Source organism: Polypterus senegalus, chromosome 11, assembly GCF_016835505.1.
Source record: "Polypterus senegalus isolate Bchr_013 chromosome 11, ASM1683550v1, whole genome shotgun sequence".
NCBI classification, from domain to species: Eukaryota; Metazoa; Chordata; class Cladistia; order Polypteriformes; family Polypteridae; genus Polypterus; species Polypterus senegalus.
In genome coordinates this window covers 25,482,184-25,501,603 of record NC_053164.1, presented here as the reverse complement: position 1 = coordinate 25,501,603, position 19,420 = coordinate 25,482,184, and the positions used below count along the sequence as shown (strand labels likewise).

General features: G+C 36.6%; 1 protein-coding gene across 10 annotated transcripts in view; it reads right to left on the bottom strand.

Moving 5' to 3' along the window:
• The window catches only part of LOC120538749 (ryanodine receptor 1-like), a 364,839-nt gene that overhangs the window by 108,947 nt on the left and 236,472 nt on the right, over positions 1–19,420 (bottom strand). For all 10 annotated transcript variants that reach the window (XM_039768185.1, XM_039768186.1, XM_039768187.1 and 7 more), the window contains 8 exons: positions 15,106–15,276; positions 11,281–11,340; positions 10,516–10,650; positions 7,416–7,528; positions 4,034–4,130; positions 1,752–1,858; positions 1,601–1,652; positions 517–579 (listed from right to left, as the gene is read on the bottom strand). In XM_039768185.1, coding sequence (XP_039624119.1) covers positions 517–579; positions 1,601–1,652; positions 1,752–1,858; positions 4,034–4,130; positions 7,416–7,528; positions 10,516–10,650; positions 11,281–11,340; positions 15,106–15,276 — 798 coding nt within the window. The remainder of the gene's footprint in view (positions 1–516; positions 580–1,600; positions 1,653–1,751; positions 1,859–4,033; positions 4,131–7,415; positions 7,529–10,515; positions 10,651–11,280; positions 11,341–15,105; positions 15,277–19,420) is intronic.

Here is a 19,420-nt window from a genome sequence, read left to right as displayed (position 1 = left end):
TCATGAAAAAAATGATCGTACATTAACTTTTTGAGTAACTACTCCATGGATTCTGTCTTCAATATAAAAAGGCAGTGTTAGATTAAACATCTAAATCCTTTACACAGTTTGATTCTTGTGGCTCTGCATTATTCATCACATATTTATAATTAATGTGTCCTTAATATTCACAATATTGAATTCAATCATCTGTGCATTCTTTGGACAACTGCACAAAAATGGATTCAAAGCATAATGAAAAAAGATATCAATACATATTGATATAGCTGTACCAGTTAAAATTATTTGATTTTTTGTTGGATTTGCATTAACAAGTTTTCAGTATGATTAGATAATTATTTAGAGTGCAAAAATACCTCTCTTGTTGTTTATTACCAATTTGTTGAATTAAAAACCGAACTGTATCATTTACACAGTTGAGTAGAACTTATTCTATTCTGCATAGGTGAAAGACTCACTTTCCACTGCTACTTTAAAAAGCTTATCCTCACTCAATCATGTAAGTTTTTAACTTACTTCAAAGGACAGCTCCTCTCCCTCCTCTTCATCACCTCCTCCTTCTTCTTCAATGTGACAGCTCTAACAGGCAAAATAGAGAACAAAATAAAAAAGAATAATGGTTTTAGCTGAATTAAACTGTTGACATTTAACTACATGATAAATACTGGAAATTAAATAAAAAATCTGTTTCAATTATTGATGTTCATCAAGTAAGATCTCCAATTATCATATAAAGTATCAACAGCCAATTAAGCATTAAGTCATAAGCTTAGGACATCCTGTGACAATAAATGACAACAATCTCTGGTAATTGCATTTAATTACTAGGGCATGCGTTTGATAATCAAAACTGTTACAGGAAATTTTACATTTTTTTTTATACAGTGCTTTTTTCCAAAGTGATGCAAAATGCACGAAATATCTTAAAAACATTTTGTTATGTATTATTTTTGCTTTTCTTGCTACTGCAAATGTACTATAGGATTAAAATCATGAAACACATATTTTATGTTTGTTTATTAGTTCAGATTTTGGTTCCATGTAAAGGAATAGAACCAATTTATTTTCATATCTCAGAGACTTTTCAGAGTAATGGAAACTGACAAATGTATAATTTGAATCTCAGTAAAAAAAACTGAAAATTTCCCAAGAATGTGTAAACTTAGCGAATGAATGGAGGCTGTGCTTGATAAATAAACTGATATGGAAGTTAAAAAAAATAATCAATTCTTTTGATGATATTTTCAAAAGCTCTCCAGTCTATGTGCTGCCATTACTTGGTATTTGTTAGCTCTAAAATAATCTACAAGGCAAAGGTAAACAAAAGCATATTTGTATAAAAAATCCCACAATCTTGACGCATACTCTAATGATGAATGAAGGTAGATAGCACACCTAAGCTGAAGTGCTAATGTGAAGGCACCTACTGTATAACTAAATGTCAATAATTTAAAAACTTTAAAAAAAAAAAAAGATTCTTAGTTATTGTAAAAATTGACAAAGCTTACTTGAAATATCCATGTGATGTTTTTCAACAAAATTCCTAAGTAAGTGATCAGTTCATTAACAGGAAGTCAAATGATTTTTCTTGAAAACTTACTTTAGCCATGATGTCAGCATATGCCATATACAGGTAGTCTTCTTCCAGCTTGCTACAAAGCAAGAAATAGCAAAATAATCAATAATATTCCACCGAAAGCTCTAAGCGTCATGAAGGAAACTAAAAATATTTCTTTTTTTTTATATCTCACGTTTTTTCTGTAAGTGCTGTCCGACTGAAATGCAAAATCAACTGATGAAGTGGGTCTGGCTTTTTCTCTTTGGGCTCCTCCTCCTCTTCTTCTTCCTCAAGTGATTTCTGAAAGTTTATACGAATTAGAAAATAACAAAGTTGTTCTGTCAGTCACAAACACTTAAAGTGGAACTGTGTCAAAATATATCTGTATAAATTTAAAATACTAAAAAATGTAATTTCAGAAAACAGAAGGGAGTTGAGATTGTTAGGATCATTGACCATGCTCAAGCATTCTGGACTATACTATTCTTCATGTTACCTTCAACACAATGCTGTTCCATGTAAGCATTTGCATGTGTTTTTTTCTGGAATTTTTAATATTTAAATTAAGACAACAGTAGCAAACAGACCATGAATTAATGTACTCTTTAAAAAATGCAACAAAACACCTTTTAAGAGTTAAAGAAACAAAGCTACACTAAGGCAGATGAGCTTGCAGAAAATATAAATATGACAGGCAATATAAATATAGTAAAGTGTGGAGATGAAAAAGAATTGCCCAAGATCCAAATCACAGTACTACACTACTTAATGGTAAGCATATATGTCCATGAGCTATGAATCTTTCAATAACATATTGTAGTTTAGGAATTTACAAAATGCAAACAATAAAAAGAAATGCCTATAAAAAGAACAATAGTAATGGGATGGAAGATAAAAAAAGAACAAAGGATGAGTTGGAGTGTTATGGGGACAACAACTGGGCACTGAAAATGTGAAAAGAACTAGAGCCATTAATGAAGAGAAATTATATTGGTACTTCTTTTCAATATACTTTAGTATATATACTTTATATATATACTTTAGCCTGTTGCTCTGACGTCACATCTGATGAAGACCATGGATCGGCTGCTGATTCACCACCTGAGGCCACAGGTCCGCCATGCCCTCGACCCTCTGCAGTTCGCATACCAGGAGAAGGTGGGAGAGGAGGATGCCATCATCTATATGTTTCACCGATCCCTCTCCCACCTGGACAGAGGCAGTGGTGCTGTAAGAATTATGTTTTTGGACTTCTCTAGCGCCTTCAACACCATCCAACCTCTGCTCCTTAGAGACAAGCTGACTGAGATGGGAGTAGACTCACACCTGGTGGCATGGATTGTGGACTATCTTACAGACAGACCTCAGTATGTGCGTCTTGGGAACTGCAGGTCTGAAATTGTGTTCAGCAATACAGGGGCGCCGCAGGGGGCTGTACTTTCTTCTGTCCTGTTCAATCTATATACATCAGACTTCCAATATGACTCGGAGTCCTGCCACGTGCAAAAGCTCGCTGATGACACTGCTATTGTGGGCTGCATCAGGAGTGGGCAGGAGGAGGAGTACAGAAAGTTAATCAAAGACTTTGTTAAATGGTGTGACTGAAACCACTTACACCTTAACACCAGCAAGACCAAGGAGCTGGTGGTGGATTTTAGGAGGCCTAGGCCCCTCATGGACCCCATGATCATCAGAGGTGACTGTGTGCAGAGGGTGCAGACCTTTAAATATCTGGGAGTGCAGCTGGATGACAAATTGGACTGGACTGCCAATACTGATGCTCTATGTAAGAAAGGTCAGAGCAGACTATACTTTCTGAGAAGGTTGGCATCCTTCAACATCTGCAGTAAGATGCTGCAGATGTTCTACCAGACGGTTGTGGCGAGTGCCCTCTTCTACGCAGTGGTGTGCTGGGGTGGCAGCATAAAGATGAAAGACGCCTCACGCCTGGACAAACTTGTTAAGAAGGCAGGCTCTATTGTAGGAGTAAAGTTGGACAGTTTGACATCCGTGGCAGAGCGACGGGCATTAAGCAAACTCCTGTCAATCATGAAGAATCCATTGCATCCACTGAACAGTGTCATCTCCAGACAGAGGAGTAGCTTCAGTGACAGACTTTTGTCACTGTCCTGCTCCACTGACAGGCTGAGGAGATCGTTCCTCCCCCACACTATGCGACTCTTCAATTCCACCCGGGGGAGTAAATGCTAACATTAATTTTATTTTATTTTTTTTCATTTTTATTACTATTTAATTTAATATTGTTTCTTTGTATCAGTATACTGCTGCTGGATTATGTGAATTTCCCCTTGGGATTAATAAAGTATCTATCTATCCCTCTATCTATCTATCTAAATATCAAGGCAAGCTCCTCCAATACTACTACTCCTTGGACAAGGGAAAAATACTACTTCTCGAGTTTCATGTTCAGGTTGTATTGAGAAAGAAAATACTATTAATTATTTGGGTACTTACTGCTAGGTCATCTATCATTCTGTCCTCAAAAGAATAGCCTTCTGTCTGTATCCAAGAGGACTTGAAGCCTTCAAGGAACATATTAGATGCTCTGTGCCTAAGGAGAATAGTAGAGTAGCTGGTAAGTGCAGGAAGGGAAATAGATGAATTATTACAATGTCCATCATCCTGGTTCACTGACGTCATCAGTTTCCTGTTAGTGAAATGGAAAAGTCTGTGCAAAATGCTCCCAAACGGATCTGTGTCAATGGAATAATATTCTTTCAGGCTGTCATTATATAATTAAGACAAAAATGATCCCAGCCACTCAAATGAGTGCTGAGTACAAAAATCAATAATTGTGTAGATTATAAATTAGGTAATCAGTATGCAAACACATTATTTCCTGAAAGAAATCTCCTATCCTTAATGATTTCTTACACTTAGCTACAGAGCAATAAGTATATCTTTCTTTCTAACTAGACAGCTGTTCTGGAGTTAAACAAAGGTTTAAGTTCTAGTTAGTTTGTTTACTATGTTACTATAAGAAAACTGGAGAATGAGAAATTTGGAAATTTAGACTTAGCCTTATACAGTAAATCACAGTTCTCACTGATTTCATTATTGTTGGAGATAAAGATTTGTAATACACAATCATGAGCACTGCATTTTGCTTCATTCTACCTGCAATAAAACAGACTGGTATTATGGGTGTAATGGTATGGGATGTGTTTTTGAGGCACATTATTGAGCTCTTGAAAACAAAGCATAAGAAATCTGCAGCTACTTATATTTTGTCTTCAACTAAAGATCCCTAAAAGTTCTGTAATGCTGAATAACTATCTAACGGAAAATACTGACAACACTTTTTATACGTGACCTCCCTATTTCAGGCCACCATAATGTTTGGGACAATTGGCATCACAGGTGTTTGTGATTCCTCAAGTGTGTTTCATTGCTTCATTAGTATAGACATAAGATACCTAGCCTTGCTTCTACCTACAGACGACCTTTGGAGTCTGTAGTTGCCATTGTTCAACATGAGGACAAGAGCTGTGCCAATGAAAGTCAAAGAAGCCATTATGAATCTAACAAAAGCCATTGGGGACATCAGTAAAACCTTAGGATTACCTAATGAACTGTCTGGAATATCATTAAGAAGAAAAAACACACTGGTGAGCTCAGTAATTGCAAAGGGACAGACAAGCCAAGGAAGACTTCCACCGCTGATGACAGAAGAATCCTCACTATGGTAAAGAAAAAGCTCCAAATGCTCAGAAACAGTCTTCAGGAGGTAAATGTGGAGATGTCAGAGACTGCTATCTACAGAAGACTTCAGGAAGAGAAATACAGAAGCCACACTGTAAGTGGCAGACCACTAGTTGACCACAAAAATGCAATGGCCAGATTATGGTTTGTGAAAAAGTACTTAAAAGACCTTGAAAAAGTCCTTGTGGTCAGATAAGACAAAAATGAACCTATATGAGGGCAATGGCAAGAGCAAAGTGTGGAGACAAAAAGGAACTGCTCAAGATCCAAAGCACACCACCTCATCTGTTAAACATGATGGTTGCGGGTGTTATAGCTTGAGCAAGTATTGGCTGACATAGGCACTATCACACTTATCTTCATTGATGATGGTACAGCTGACGGCAGTTGCACATTGAATTCTGAGGTGTTTAGAAACATCTTATCTGCTCAAGTTCCAGTAAATGCTACCAAACCCATTGGAATGCACTTCATCCTACAGCAAACCAATGATCCCAAACATACTGCTAAGGCAACACAGGAGTGTTTCAAAGATAAAAAAATGGAAAATTCATGAACGGCCACCAGATTTAAATCCAACTGAGCATGCCTGCCATATGCTGAAGAGAAAACCTAATGGGACAAGCCCCTGAAACAAGCAGGAAATGAAGTTGGATGCATTAGAGGACTGGCAGAGCATCACCAGAGAAGATCCTCAGCACCTAGTGATGTATATGAATCGCAACCTTCAAGCAGTCATTGTACTTCTTTAATAGACCTGTCATTGCTGTGTCCCAAACATTTCGGTGTCCTGAAATGGGAGGACCATGTAGAAAAAGTGTTATCATTTCTACATGTATGCAAATATACATAAATTTAAATTAAAGTCTGCAATGTGCACTTTAATCATGTCTGAATTGTTTGCTTTGCAATTTTAAACTGTGGAGCAGAGGGGAAAATCAAGGAAAATGTGTCGTTGTTCCAAACATTACGTATATACACAATAGAATCAATTTTCAATATGTTAAATGTGTGATAGATAGATAGATAGATAGATAGATAGATAGATAGATAGATAGATAGATAGATAGATAGATAGATAGATATTTTACATATAGAAAATGTGTATAAACACACAGACACTGATGGATGAATGATGGGTGAGGGCAGAAAATGTTTAATGTATGTACTATACCTTATAAATCAGCACTCGTAAATTTAGTGGAGAAATTAAAACTAATCTGAAACAAACAGAATTACATTGCATGACAATTGAATCCTTATCATAAAATACATGGTAGATGAAGGACTATGGGATTAATATAAGGAATCGATTGTAATTCTTAATGTGTTTTCTCAGCAGTGCCAGTTCACCATAAAAGGGATCTGCACTTCAGTGGAGATAGGCTTTATCTATAAAACCCTCCATGTCAAGTCCTGCATATGAGATTAGCTGTTGGCATGGCACTCAAAGTTAGAAAGCTGTCTACAAGTCTATTTTAATAGGCCTATATATTACACCATGGACTCAAAGCTGTATAGATGTTTGGCAGTGAGCAATGAAAACTGTGTGCAAGGATGCAGGATGAAACTTGCTCAAAAGTGTATAATCTACTTCCTATACAACCTTATATAATGTTTAAGTTTACCAACATTTTAAAATATTTAATTATGTAAGTATTACAAATAGTTAAAAATAGCTCATTCATACATTTTTTTTAACTCCATAGTAAGTCAGTTTGGCCTAAACTGGCATTTTGGGCTGTTAGTCTGTCAACCAGAGATGGGGCACAAATTTATCACAGGGTACATATATACTTAATAACAAACACACTTAAAATTGGTAGTTTACAGGAAGTTTTTATTCTCAAAGAAATCATAAGGAAATTGGGAGAACACATACTCCATGCAAAAGGTTTTATTGTCTGCAGTCAAGCTCAGCTACTCAGTTAACAATTAATGCTCCACCACTGTTCCATCCTGTTTTAGGAACCAAAAAACAAAAAAAATGTTTTTTCTATCACAGATTCAGGTAAAATTTGTGTTGTACTTATTGAAAAATCACCCAACCAATCTTATGAAGGTTTATTGTGTGGTAATATAGTTGTGCACCAGACAGTGAAGGAGAAATGCAAAAGCACCTTTTGTTTCCTACCTGGGCAGGTTGTAGAGTGGCGTCATCCTAAAACAGGCAACTACAGCCCGACGGCGCTGTTTAGAAAGCAGCTTATGCCAGACAGCCTTCTTTGACTTGAATGGGTGTTCAGTCTGATAGAGGAGAAAAAAAAACAATATAAAGAACAGCGGGAGGAAAAATATTAAAGTGGTGAATGAAAAACTGCTTGTATTCGATTGTTGAATAAAATATTAAGATGTTTTATCCCCAGGGTCTCATAATATTTTACACTATTTTGTAGAAACATTACTGTTGAAATTGAATTAATTTAGTTGTTCACCATGAAACAAAACAGCTTTGCTGATGACTTAAAAATGCCAGTAAATCTTTAATTCAGTAAATCTATTATTATATTATTGACTATTTTTGGACTAGTCACGAGCAAAATACCCATCGATCGTACGTATCTCCCTCCCTATCCCATGCTAGTAAAATTTACTGCTAACAATTAAGCTAACATGCACTTCTTTCAGATGCATGAAGAAACTTAAGTAACTGAGGAATTGGGAGGACAAAACAAAGAATTTTTGTATTTGACACCAATGCCAGTGAAATTTTTACAAAACTTGATACTTTTCGATACCATAGTAAAAACAATTCCCGTTCAGTGTCTTTTTATTAAAGCACCTCCATTATTGAAGTGAACAATATTGTGCTATTTTATGTAAAAATATAAAATATATGAATACAAACAGAAACAACAGCTTTAATATACTAGTATATCCATCTAGTAGTTACCCAAAAACCATCTAAATAAAGTACTGCCATTCATTAATATCAAAATACAACGCAAGGCTTGAATTTTAATGTGTGGAAGAAGTGGGAATCCTCCCAGTTTAACAGCAAATGAGGGGTTTATAACCTTAGGGGGATTTCATCAAAGGGTTTATAACGAATGATATTTAATTAAGTACTATTAACTATAATTAAGTAATTAAGTAGCATGTGCACATTCTAAATGTATTCTGACATTTTCTGCCCAGTAAGTGAAAAATACTACTTAAAACCAACACAAAATATACATATGCAAACATTATTACATCTGTACTGTTGCATTAGTGAATTCCCGGATCAAATCAAACATTTTTATTTAAGCAGACTCATTAGAGATCTTTTTCTAACAACATACTTTTAAAGTCTGGTTTGTCAGTTAACCAATCTGTTATGTTTGTAACATTTGCTATTGTAAAATTTATTTTTGCATTATTAGCTGGTTAAAAAATTATTACTAAAATGCATTATTTAACAGATGAGTCAAATTAATTCAAATGTCAAATGCCACAACTTTAAAACTTTCAGTGTCAAAACGGATTTGTCTGTTTTACATTAATCCTTTATTTCAGAACACCTGCATAACATTCTTTGTTTTGCTGTTTTCAAGGATTTTATGTGAATAATTAGACTTTTGTTACTTCTTATGCCTGTAAAAATCCAGAATTAGAAACTTACTTGGCCTGCCATTACCTTTACTCAATAAATTTGTAACTGTGAGACAGCATTACATTGTTCAATGTACCATTCCAATATATGACATGTGTGTTTTTATTCATTTGTGATACTAATGAACATTAGCTTGCCTTCAAAAGCCAAATGAACAACACAAATTGAGTGTCTATAGATTCCAATTTAGCAATGAAGTAATCTGTTTTGCTTGACCTACTAATTGTGTGTTTCAGCAATTACGCACCTCCATTTCATTACGTGCCACTGATGATTGTTAACTAAATTAGAACTAGGGCTAATGAGCAATAGAATAACAAGTGGTCCTAATAAACAGCTGTTTTTAGAAAACAGTAGAGAAAAAAGTCTCACTTTAGTAGACTGGCAGGAGAACAGTCAGAGTGATTTATCAGAGTTAGTAAATAGAAATTGTTCTTGAAATTGTTTCTTAAAATCTTGTTAACATGTTACTATGAAAAAAAAACTACAGAATTAAGTCAGACCAGTAATTGTTCTCTATAGTCATTCTGTTTTTCCATGAACTAAGACTGTCACAAAAGGTTTCTGTATGTTTAGTCAATGACATGCCAACAACACATAGCCCGCTCGTACATGTCACATTGCTGGCAATGCTCCATCTTCTTTCACAAAATGGCAACACTTGTGACTTAATTCGCTGAAGATATCTACGCTTGTAAGGAAGTATTATCACACAATGTCAATGTGATAATGAGAACAACATAACAATAAGAAATCAAAACAGCAAAAATGGAATTTAATAGCTGATCAGCACAAAATGAAAATCATCAAAAATATATGTGACAAGGTAAAACTGTTGTTGGGTCATATTCAACAAAAAGGGCCTGCTTCTCCCTCCAGGCTGATGACAACCAAATGGAGAAAAAACAGTCAACAGCGCACTCCTGATAAAATATCAAACACATCCACTACAGTAGATATATTTGAAGCTTGTTAATTACAGTTAATCCACACACTGATACTGTATGTCAAGATGATTTTGTCATCTGTAACACTTTCATGGCAATTCTGCCTGGTGCCACTTTGTAAAACTCCAGGCTCCAAAACTACACAGCTGGGAATAAGAGCGTGGTCTGAGCAGCCCTTCTTGTTTCAGACAGAGAATGAATGCCAACTACAGTCTGTTCCACAGCCAGAACTTTCATTTTGCAGACGACATTCTAAAGTTCTTAGCTGAAATTGGAGACTCTGATAACTCTCTCAGGATAAATGTAAAAAATGTGTGAGACGAGGTCATTTTAAAAACACAAAAAAAAAAAAAAAACAGGACAGCTGGATTAGTGAAGAATATCCTACAAATACTTGGGAATCCAGGATAATGACCAAATATGATTATATTCTTGGCCATTGATGGGTAGGTAATTTGAAAACAGGCTATTTTCCTTCATGAATGATACTGACTTCAATATCAGCTGCTGTATTATAATGCTCCACATCGCACAAGGTCCTCTATGTATGGGAGGGACCATTTGAACATTGGCAAAAATTTGAGAAAAAAGACGAGAAACTGGTAGAAGTTGGGGAACTATCAAGGGTCAGGATACTGGAAGACAATTGTTCAAACCAAAAAATGTGGAACTATTCATAAATAGCCACTTACTAACTCAATGTGGTACAGAACAGCTGACACCTCCTGCACTCTCTTCACCACCTTCCCCGGATCTTCAGAGTCCTCTGCCTTCCCAGACAATTCTTTGTAGAGAGCCATCTGCCAACGGATGGATGAATCTTCTACCTGTTAAATAAATAAATAAAGATTAATAAAGAGTATAGCTTGGGCAGTTTAATAAAAAAAAATATTTAAAAAAAGTAAACAGAAATAATTCAAAATATACACCTCTTTTATTTTAACATTATGAGTATTCTAATATTTATATACATTCATTATCAGAATATGCTGCTTAACTTAGGATATATAGAGATACAGAGCATTACCTAGTAGTACTGGCCAAACTGAAGGCCCCACAACCAGGATGGGTTATGCCAATCAATTGCTTGGCATAATCGAATTACAAAATCTCAGATATTGCAAAATTAACAATTAACCAGATTCATTGTAACTAGACAAGCCAAAATTAATGGGCCTTGATACTCTCCATAACATCAAGCTGCCTTCATATTGACTTTGGATGTTTCTTTACTGAGTTGGACTACTGTGAGAGGCACAATGCAGGGAGCATCAAAAAACAGTATTAAAAACCTGACAGAGATCATAGGGGGTTGACAAGGATCATATGATATACACAGAATTATGTGTATCACATTTTTCAAGAAAACTCTTTCTAGTTATACTCTCATGCAAAAACTCTTTTTTGTTCTACCGTCATGCTACCATTCAGTCTACCCTCCATGTCCGAAAACTCACCTTGCCTTGTAAGTGCAGGTTGTTTGTTAAAAACTCCCTCACCTCTTCATCTGTATCTTTCTGTAAGAGAGATGTTAAAAAATCAAATCAAAGTCTAGGACAGAAATGTTACAAAAGCTGTAGCATATTCTACGTGGTCCATGGCCGGCCATTCATCCCAGCCAATATCCCCAGGCCGCCAGAGGGAGCCCTCCCTGCGACATGGAGATGCACCAAATTCCAGCAGGGCATCATGGACATTTGGACTTTTCCTGTACAGCCCTGCTGGATAACTTTGGTACACCAAGGGTCGCTGCAAAGAGACCCAGGGACTTTTATTTGCCCTACGTCCCGGAAGTACGTCCGAGTCACATGGACAAGGGGAATGACGTGCTTCCAGGGTGAAGAAAAGAACTTTTTATCTGACTCAGAAGTGATAAGGAATCAGGGACTGAAGGATGGGAAACACTTCCGGGTCAGGGACTATAAAAGGCTTTAAGGAACACCAGAGCGTCGAGCTAAGCTTAACACGTCTGGGAGTGTGGAGGATTGATTATTGTAGTATTGTGAATTTATTTATGAGTATTGTGGAGAGGAGGGTGCTTTGTGCACTGTTGATTAATAAAAAGTGAAATATTTGGACTTTTACCTGGTGGCTGACGTTTGATCTGAGGGTTCAAGAGGACGAGAGCGCCCTCTATCTGTCACAACTAATACATTATATAGAAAAGTTGACCAATACCTCTTCAGCAAAAAAAGGAAAAGGACTTGCACAGAAGCAGCTTTAAAGTGGGGGCTGGGTGGTCTCATTGCCTCGGAACCCTTGCAGATTTTTTTTTTCCAGCCCTATGGAGTTTTTTTGTTTTTTCTGTCCTCCTGGCCATCAGACCTTACTTTATTTTTTGTTACTTAGTATTGCTTAATCTTATTTTTATTTTTTTTATAAGATTTTCTTTCTTCATCTTGTAAATCACTTTGAGCTAAATCATTTGTATGAAAACATGCTATATAAATAAATGTTGTTTAAAACCAATAAATATCTCCCTCTCTATTATTCTTCTTCTTTTTCTGCTTCTTCTCCTTCTGTTTTATTCAGTTCAGGGTCATTCATTTTCCAAATCTGTTTTCTCTTTTAAATGCTACCAAGAGGCAATTTTCTACTGTATACTTTAACCATGATGTACAAGGCAAGAACTAATCCTGTGTGAGGTGCTTGCATATCACTGGGTACCCATATAGTTATATGACCAATTAGACTGACATATCTGTTATTTGAAATATGGTTTAGAAACTCGGACGCTGCACACAGACTGGGATTGGCACAGTAATTAAGGGTTAGGTACGAACCTTTGAGAGGGTTGCAATCTGCTGCATAATTATACCTCCTATATCGTATGTACTTATGCATATTGTAAATACTACTTAGTGTTTTACTGAATGATACTCTTAATGACAAATATAGGAGGCTAAATTGACTTGAATCTGATCCCTTGGAATATTCACTGTGGTTTCAGCATTCCTCATCCTAATTAGCCAATAAATCAAATGCTTGATCAGTTATTTATCTTGGCATACAACATAAAATAACATTCTCAAATCTGTTTTATTCAGTTGAGGGCCATGGGCATTGGTACAAAAGCACAAGGAAAATAGAGAAACCACACAATTTAAAGCAAGTAGGGTCTGTGGCAATTCAGAGTTAAAAAAGAAAAATGCTAATTGTGACTTGGTCTCCAATTTCAGGAACTTTTGATCCAAAAAATAAAGACTGTTAAATATCAAATCAGTCTGGATAAATGTTGTTCCCTACTTTCCATGCATATTGGTAGTATAAATAGCTTGGAAAATAGCACAGTATCCTAAAATAATAGGAAAGTGACAACATAAAGTCATAACGCTTTCATGCAGAAATCTAAAAGAGGGACTAAACATACAGTCTAAGAAACATGTTTTACATTTCAGCAATCCACAAAATTTAAATAGAAACATACCTCTGGCACACGTGGAAGAGCAGACTACAGTATATAGTTAATGTATCTTTGCATCCCAACCCAACCTCCTACCCAACAAATATTAGATGGATAAACATGTGATTTCTTCATAACTGTAGTTTAAAATGGAAAGTTCAGGTTCTTTTAGTTAGCTCACCTTAAAAACATTAAACTATTTTCCTCTTTTTAGACAAGAAAGGGTTTAATTAGAATTCTAACCGAGGATAACGGCTTAACCAAGGAGTTATTTGTCAACTTATATTAAGTTTAAGCACCATGCTTTCATTATTTAGCACTGAGTAAAACTAAAAATTACCGAAATGAATGAAACTTCAAAGTAAAGTAAGCTGCTACAAATGATTAAATATAACACTAAATATACATTTTAAAAATTGGTTTTAAGCTGAGAACCTGTACGTATATTTACCTAATTACCATAAACAACTACTTGTATATCTTCATAGGGGTGAATAATGAACTCCAAGAAAAGCTCACGGGAAACTTAAGAAATGAAATATAGTCCCTAAGGAAAAACTATAACTTAAGGACTTGATAGATTGGTGGGTTTTTCACCTCACTGTGTGATTTTTGACAACCCTTCTAGGGCACTGGGCTAAATATACTAGGATCAAATTGGTGGTAACACAGCGTTTTCACTCACATAACCATATAAATATACTGTAGTATATTCAGGGTTGAGAGTAGTGTGCACACATCCATTATATAGCACAAACACAGTATCTAAACTCTTTTGGCTGATTGAGATGGGAGTAGATTCACACCTGGTGGCATGGATTGTGGACTATCTTACAGACAGACCTCAATATGTGCGCTTGGGAACTGCAGGTCTGACATTGTGTGCAGTAATACAGGGGCGCCGCAGGGGACTGTACTTTTTCTGGTCCTGTTCAATCTGTATACATCAGACTTCCAATATGACTCGGAGTGCTGCCACGTGCAAAGGTTCGCTGATGACACTGCTATTGTGGGCTGCATCAGGAGTGGGCAGGAGGAGGAGTACAGAAAGTTAATCAAGGACTTTGTTAAATGGTGCGACTCAAACCACTTACACCTTAACACCAGCAAGACCAAGGAGCTGGTGGTGGATTTAGGAGGCCCAGGCCCCTCATGGACCCTGTGATCATCAGAGGTGACTGTGTGCAGAGGGTGCATACCTATAAATATCTGGGAGTGCAGCTGGATGACAAATTGGACTGGACTGCCAATACTGATGCTCTATGTAAGAAAGCTCAGAGCAGACTATACTTTCTGAGAAGGTTGGCATCCTTCAACATCTGCAGTAAGATGCTGCAGATGTTCTACCAGACGGTTGTGGCGAGTGCCCTCTTCTACGCTGTGGTGTGCTGGGGTGGCAGCATAAAGATGAAAGACGCCTCACGCCTGGACAAACTTGTTAAGAAGGCAGGCTCCATTGTAGGATTAAAGTTGGACAGTTTAACATCTGTGGCAGAGCGACGGGCACTAAGCAAACTCCTGTCAATCATGAAGAATCCATTGCATCCACTTAACAGTGTCATCTCCAGACAGAGGAGTAGCTTCAGTGACAGACTTTTGTCACTGTCCTGTTCCACTGACAGACTGAGGAGATCGTTCCTACCCTACACTATGCGACTCTTCAATTCCACCCGGGGGAGTAAATGCGAACATTAATTTTATTTTAATTCTTTTCATTTTATTACTATTTAATTTAATATTCTTTCTTTGTATCAATATACTGCTGCTGGATTATGTGAATTTCCCTTGGGATTAATAAAGTATCTATCTATCTATCTATCTATCTATCTATCTACATGTAGCAGATTAGTATATTGCACAACTAGGTGGGGCATCTCACCAAAGAGTACCGAATCTTGGCCAGGCTGATCAGTTCCTGGTCAGCTGGAGAGCACATATTTAAGCCAATAGGAAGCAATTTCTTCAGGGCTGCCACGATAAGGGAGGTCTGTACTGAGTAGCGATCTCCCCTGCGCTTCTTCTTGGTGCGCTCCTGGTCTGAGCCACCTGACTGTAAAGATAAACATTAAGAGACACAGTAAGAAACAATTGAGAAACTCCTATGCAGTTCACCATCAAGAGGGTCAAAAGAGCTTGGAAAAGCAGGATGCTATTCTAAAAAGCAAAACATGCAAGATTTAGCTGAAATTGCCTCAGTCGAGCTACAGGCCAAGATTCCAAGTCACTGTAACATCTTTGAGCTACTTAGAGGGATTTATCATTGTGGAGCTCTCTGTACAAACACATTTTTTCTTCCAAACACACATTTTATATTTGTCAAATGAAATTCTTCTCTTCATCAACAAAGATGTGTATGGTAGAGGGATTGGTTCAAAGCATGAATGCATTCAAAAGATTAGTATAAGATTATCATGCTGTAATTTTGAAGCAACATGTTGTGGAAATTGGATAATGTTCTTTTTTGGCCCTATTCTTCTTACATATTTAAGAGCACTCCATAGGTGTTTACTCAGTATGAGATTGACACAGTACAGAATGAAGTATGGTTATGGAGTGGTGGTGCAAATAACTGTGTTAACCCACTGGCATACACTGTTTTCCAGTTAAAAGTATTTCAATTGTTTTAATATTTACCATGATTTCATTCTGTTGATACAAGTACAGTATTTTGTCAAAAGTAAAACCATCCTAAAACAAAATTAATATATAATAAATTTAAAAAAGGCTTCTTTGAGGATATTTTAGACAGGAACCATTCTGTTTAAAGATGAAGGGAAGGTGGACCCAGGATCCAAGAAATAAGGAACAAAAGTGGGTCTAAAGCTTATTAGGGCAAAAAGAATAACACAGGCATGTGGGTCAGTGCTCTGTAGTGTAGAATCTAGTATTACACAAAGGTTATTTTACAAGCAGATGACCCCTTCTTTTTGCACCACTTGTATGCCAAGGTGAGACTGATTGAGCATACATTAGCTTACATCTCACTCCTTCTCGTAACCCTATGCATAGCTGTGACATCTCACATTTATTCTCATGCCACCTAATGCTGTTGCGAGCATATTGTAGCAAGTGTACATTGAATTCCTCTCATACTGGATCACAGGGAGCAAGATTACAGGAGAAATTCATGCTATAGTGACTATGAGGCACATCAATAACATGAGAGGCCCCCCATTATAGTAAAAAAGCAGATCACTCTGAGCTGCGCTCTTGCACTCTTTTACCTGGGTTATTTTAATATCCTACTGTTCCTTCATGTAAAGTTGAATTTCCATAAGCAAAATTTACACAAGTTGAATTTCTACTGTAATTATATAGGATACCTTGAAAGTAATGGTGGGATAAATTTTATGACCAAAAGGCCATCTCAGGGCTTGACTAAACCTCTATTGAATTAAAAGATGCCAGTTGGCATTTTTGACCCCAAAATTAATTACTCCAGGAGCTTAAAAACAGGTGAAGTACACTGGGGGATTGAAATCAAAATGAAGTAAAAATGACCTCAGTTCAGTGACTTGGTGGGCGTCTGGACTTTAAACAGAAGCAAGAGTACAGAAACTCAGCTCCTCGGGGGGAAAGTAGGCCAGGGACCAAGGACAAGGAGTAGACAATATTGATAAGAAAAGACCTAGTGAAAATGAGTCAACTACTATAGCACAAAAGAAAAGGCAACTACCTACAGTATATTAGGAAGGCACAGAAGAAACAAAGGGGTTTGTTTGTTTATCTTTACATTATCTGAAACATTTGACAGAAACAAACTGTACTCTTCTCTTTGTTACTATACTATTTTTGGTATAATTTAGCAATATTTGGCTTCTTGGTCTTATTTGGATTCAGTGATAGCTTAAGTGTGTTTCCTGTTGATCTGAGTGCACAGGGATAATTGAAACACAACCTTTTAAAAATCCACTTGATCTGGCTAAAGTTGAGTTATAGTAAATCATTGCAAACACACATGTTTAGCTTTGGGTTATTTAAAAATGGGATACACAACATCCAACTCACATGCTGATGTGTGGTGCCACTGAAAGGAATGAACTGGGATGTTAAATAACTAAAGGCAGAAAAACAAAATCATCTGCAGAAAAGTTGGCCCACTAGAATTTCAACTTTTTTAACATGTCATGTTGTCCAGAAACTGTAGGTAAAATTTGACTTATGCAGATGGCACAGACTTTGCCGAGCTGGAATGATTACTTCCTTTAAAACTGAAGAAATGCCTGGCAAAACTTCAAGCACATTCACAGATAAGCAGTTCTTTAGATTTGTTGTACTGGGCTGCATCCAGCTGGTAAAGACTGTATATACAGGGTATGCTAACAAATTAAGATTCAATTACCTACCCATCTTGAGCAGATCATTTCAACAAGACAGTCATTTGTTTGCTAGACCAAAAAAGCATAACCTATCACAACAGTTCAAAGGCCTGATAAAGAATGTCCCTCTTTAGATCTGTAGTAGCTGTGTTGTTTAAACAAAGATGTTCTAGACAAGTTATAGTACACGGCAGAGAACCGAAGAGCCCCACATAGCAGATAGTCACTGATTTTGGGAGGGTTGAGGAAAGCAGCCCACATTTGAGCATCCAGCATGACACACAAATTCCTAGCAAGGATTAGAGGCGAGGGTTAAGAAGATAAAAAAAAAAGTTTTTGGGATAAAGATCACCCTGTAGTCGGGCTTAAGATAATCCATTCCCTGAAAAAAAACACTCAATTAAAATAAGTTTCTAAAAGATCTCTGCTCTGCATCACACAAGAGGCTGATCGCACTGGACACCATCATTATTTTTTTTCTCACATGTCAGATGCCAATTTGAGATTCTCAGTGGGACAATGGAGGTGCTCAATGCCATGAGCCTAAGAGAGACAGAGAGAGTACGTTCATCAACCTCCTTTCTGACTTTCTCAGCCACATTTTTTCTGAAGTGTCAAAGAGGTGTTACTGTAAAAAAAAATGCTTGATATGTCATTAAAAGGCATATATGCTCTGCTTTAGTGTAAAGCACTTTGAGCTACATTTTTTTGTATGAATATGTGCTATATAAATAAATGTTGATTGATTGATTGATTGTATGTTCCATTTTACCACTTTCAGTTCCTTGACACAATGCTTTTTCTAAGAGCTACTTAAATTTATAGAGGCATTAACTTCAACACACTAGTGTAATCGAGTTTAAGGCATTAATGTTTCAGCTTTATAGTCTTCATCAGGCGAGTCAAAACATTCTATCTTTTACCTTTTTTCCTGTTCAATATGAAAATAACCTTTTCCTTTGCAGATGCATGCCAACACTGCTCTACACTAATTCTAATTTTTAATTGCTAATTAAACTTGACTGGCCTATCATGATGTTGGAATGTGTGACTTATTTTTTCATTGTTTGTCTTTGATGATTTTGTTTTTATTTAAATCTTTTTCTCAAACATGTGTTAATGCAGGGCCGCTGCTGGCCAAATGGGTGCCCTAAGCAGAAATTTACTTTTGTGCCCCCTCCCCCAAATATTACGGAAGTAAAAATAAAATAATAAAAAAACACCTACTATAGGGGCCAAAATAGAACTTTATTCAAAGAAAAGTAAATACATAAATAAATTGTATCATTTATATTTATTACCGACATTAAAACACATTATTAACGTGGACAGAATAAAACAAAGTTTCACAGGATTATGAATGTACCTGAAAGTGATGCACGGGCTTCATCTTGGGATTTTTTTTTCTTTCATTTCTCGGCGCCGGATTGTTGATGTCTCTTTCCAGGACCAGGCATATTGTTCAATTATTATCATTTTTGGCATATAGGCAGCCATAACAGAGGTGAGGGAGCGCCGCGCGCGTCATCACGTGTGCTTAGCCTACTCTGCGTTCACCGCAAAATGCAATATATACATTTATATTTTTGTTTATTTGTATATGTATATTATTAATATTAATTTATTATTATAATATATAAAAACGATTTTTTTGAGCAGCTGGGATGGTGCCCCACTGGGAGTTGGTGCCCTACGCAGACTGCGTACTCTGCGTATAGGGAGCGACGGTACTGTGTTAATGTCATTTTATTCTGGCATCATGCTGGCTGCAATTGATGCCTCCCTGGAGCATAGCATGCATCAACTGGGTGATGTACCAGATGTCAGTTTACCTCAGAATGAAGGGCTCTGTAATTATTTCTGACATGACATGAT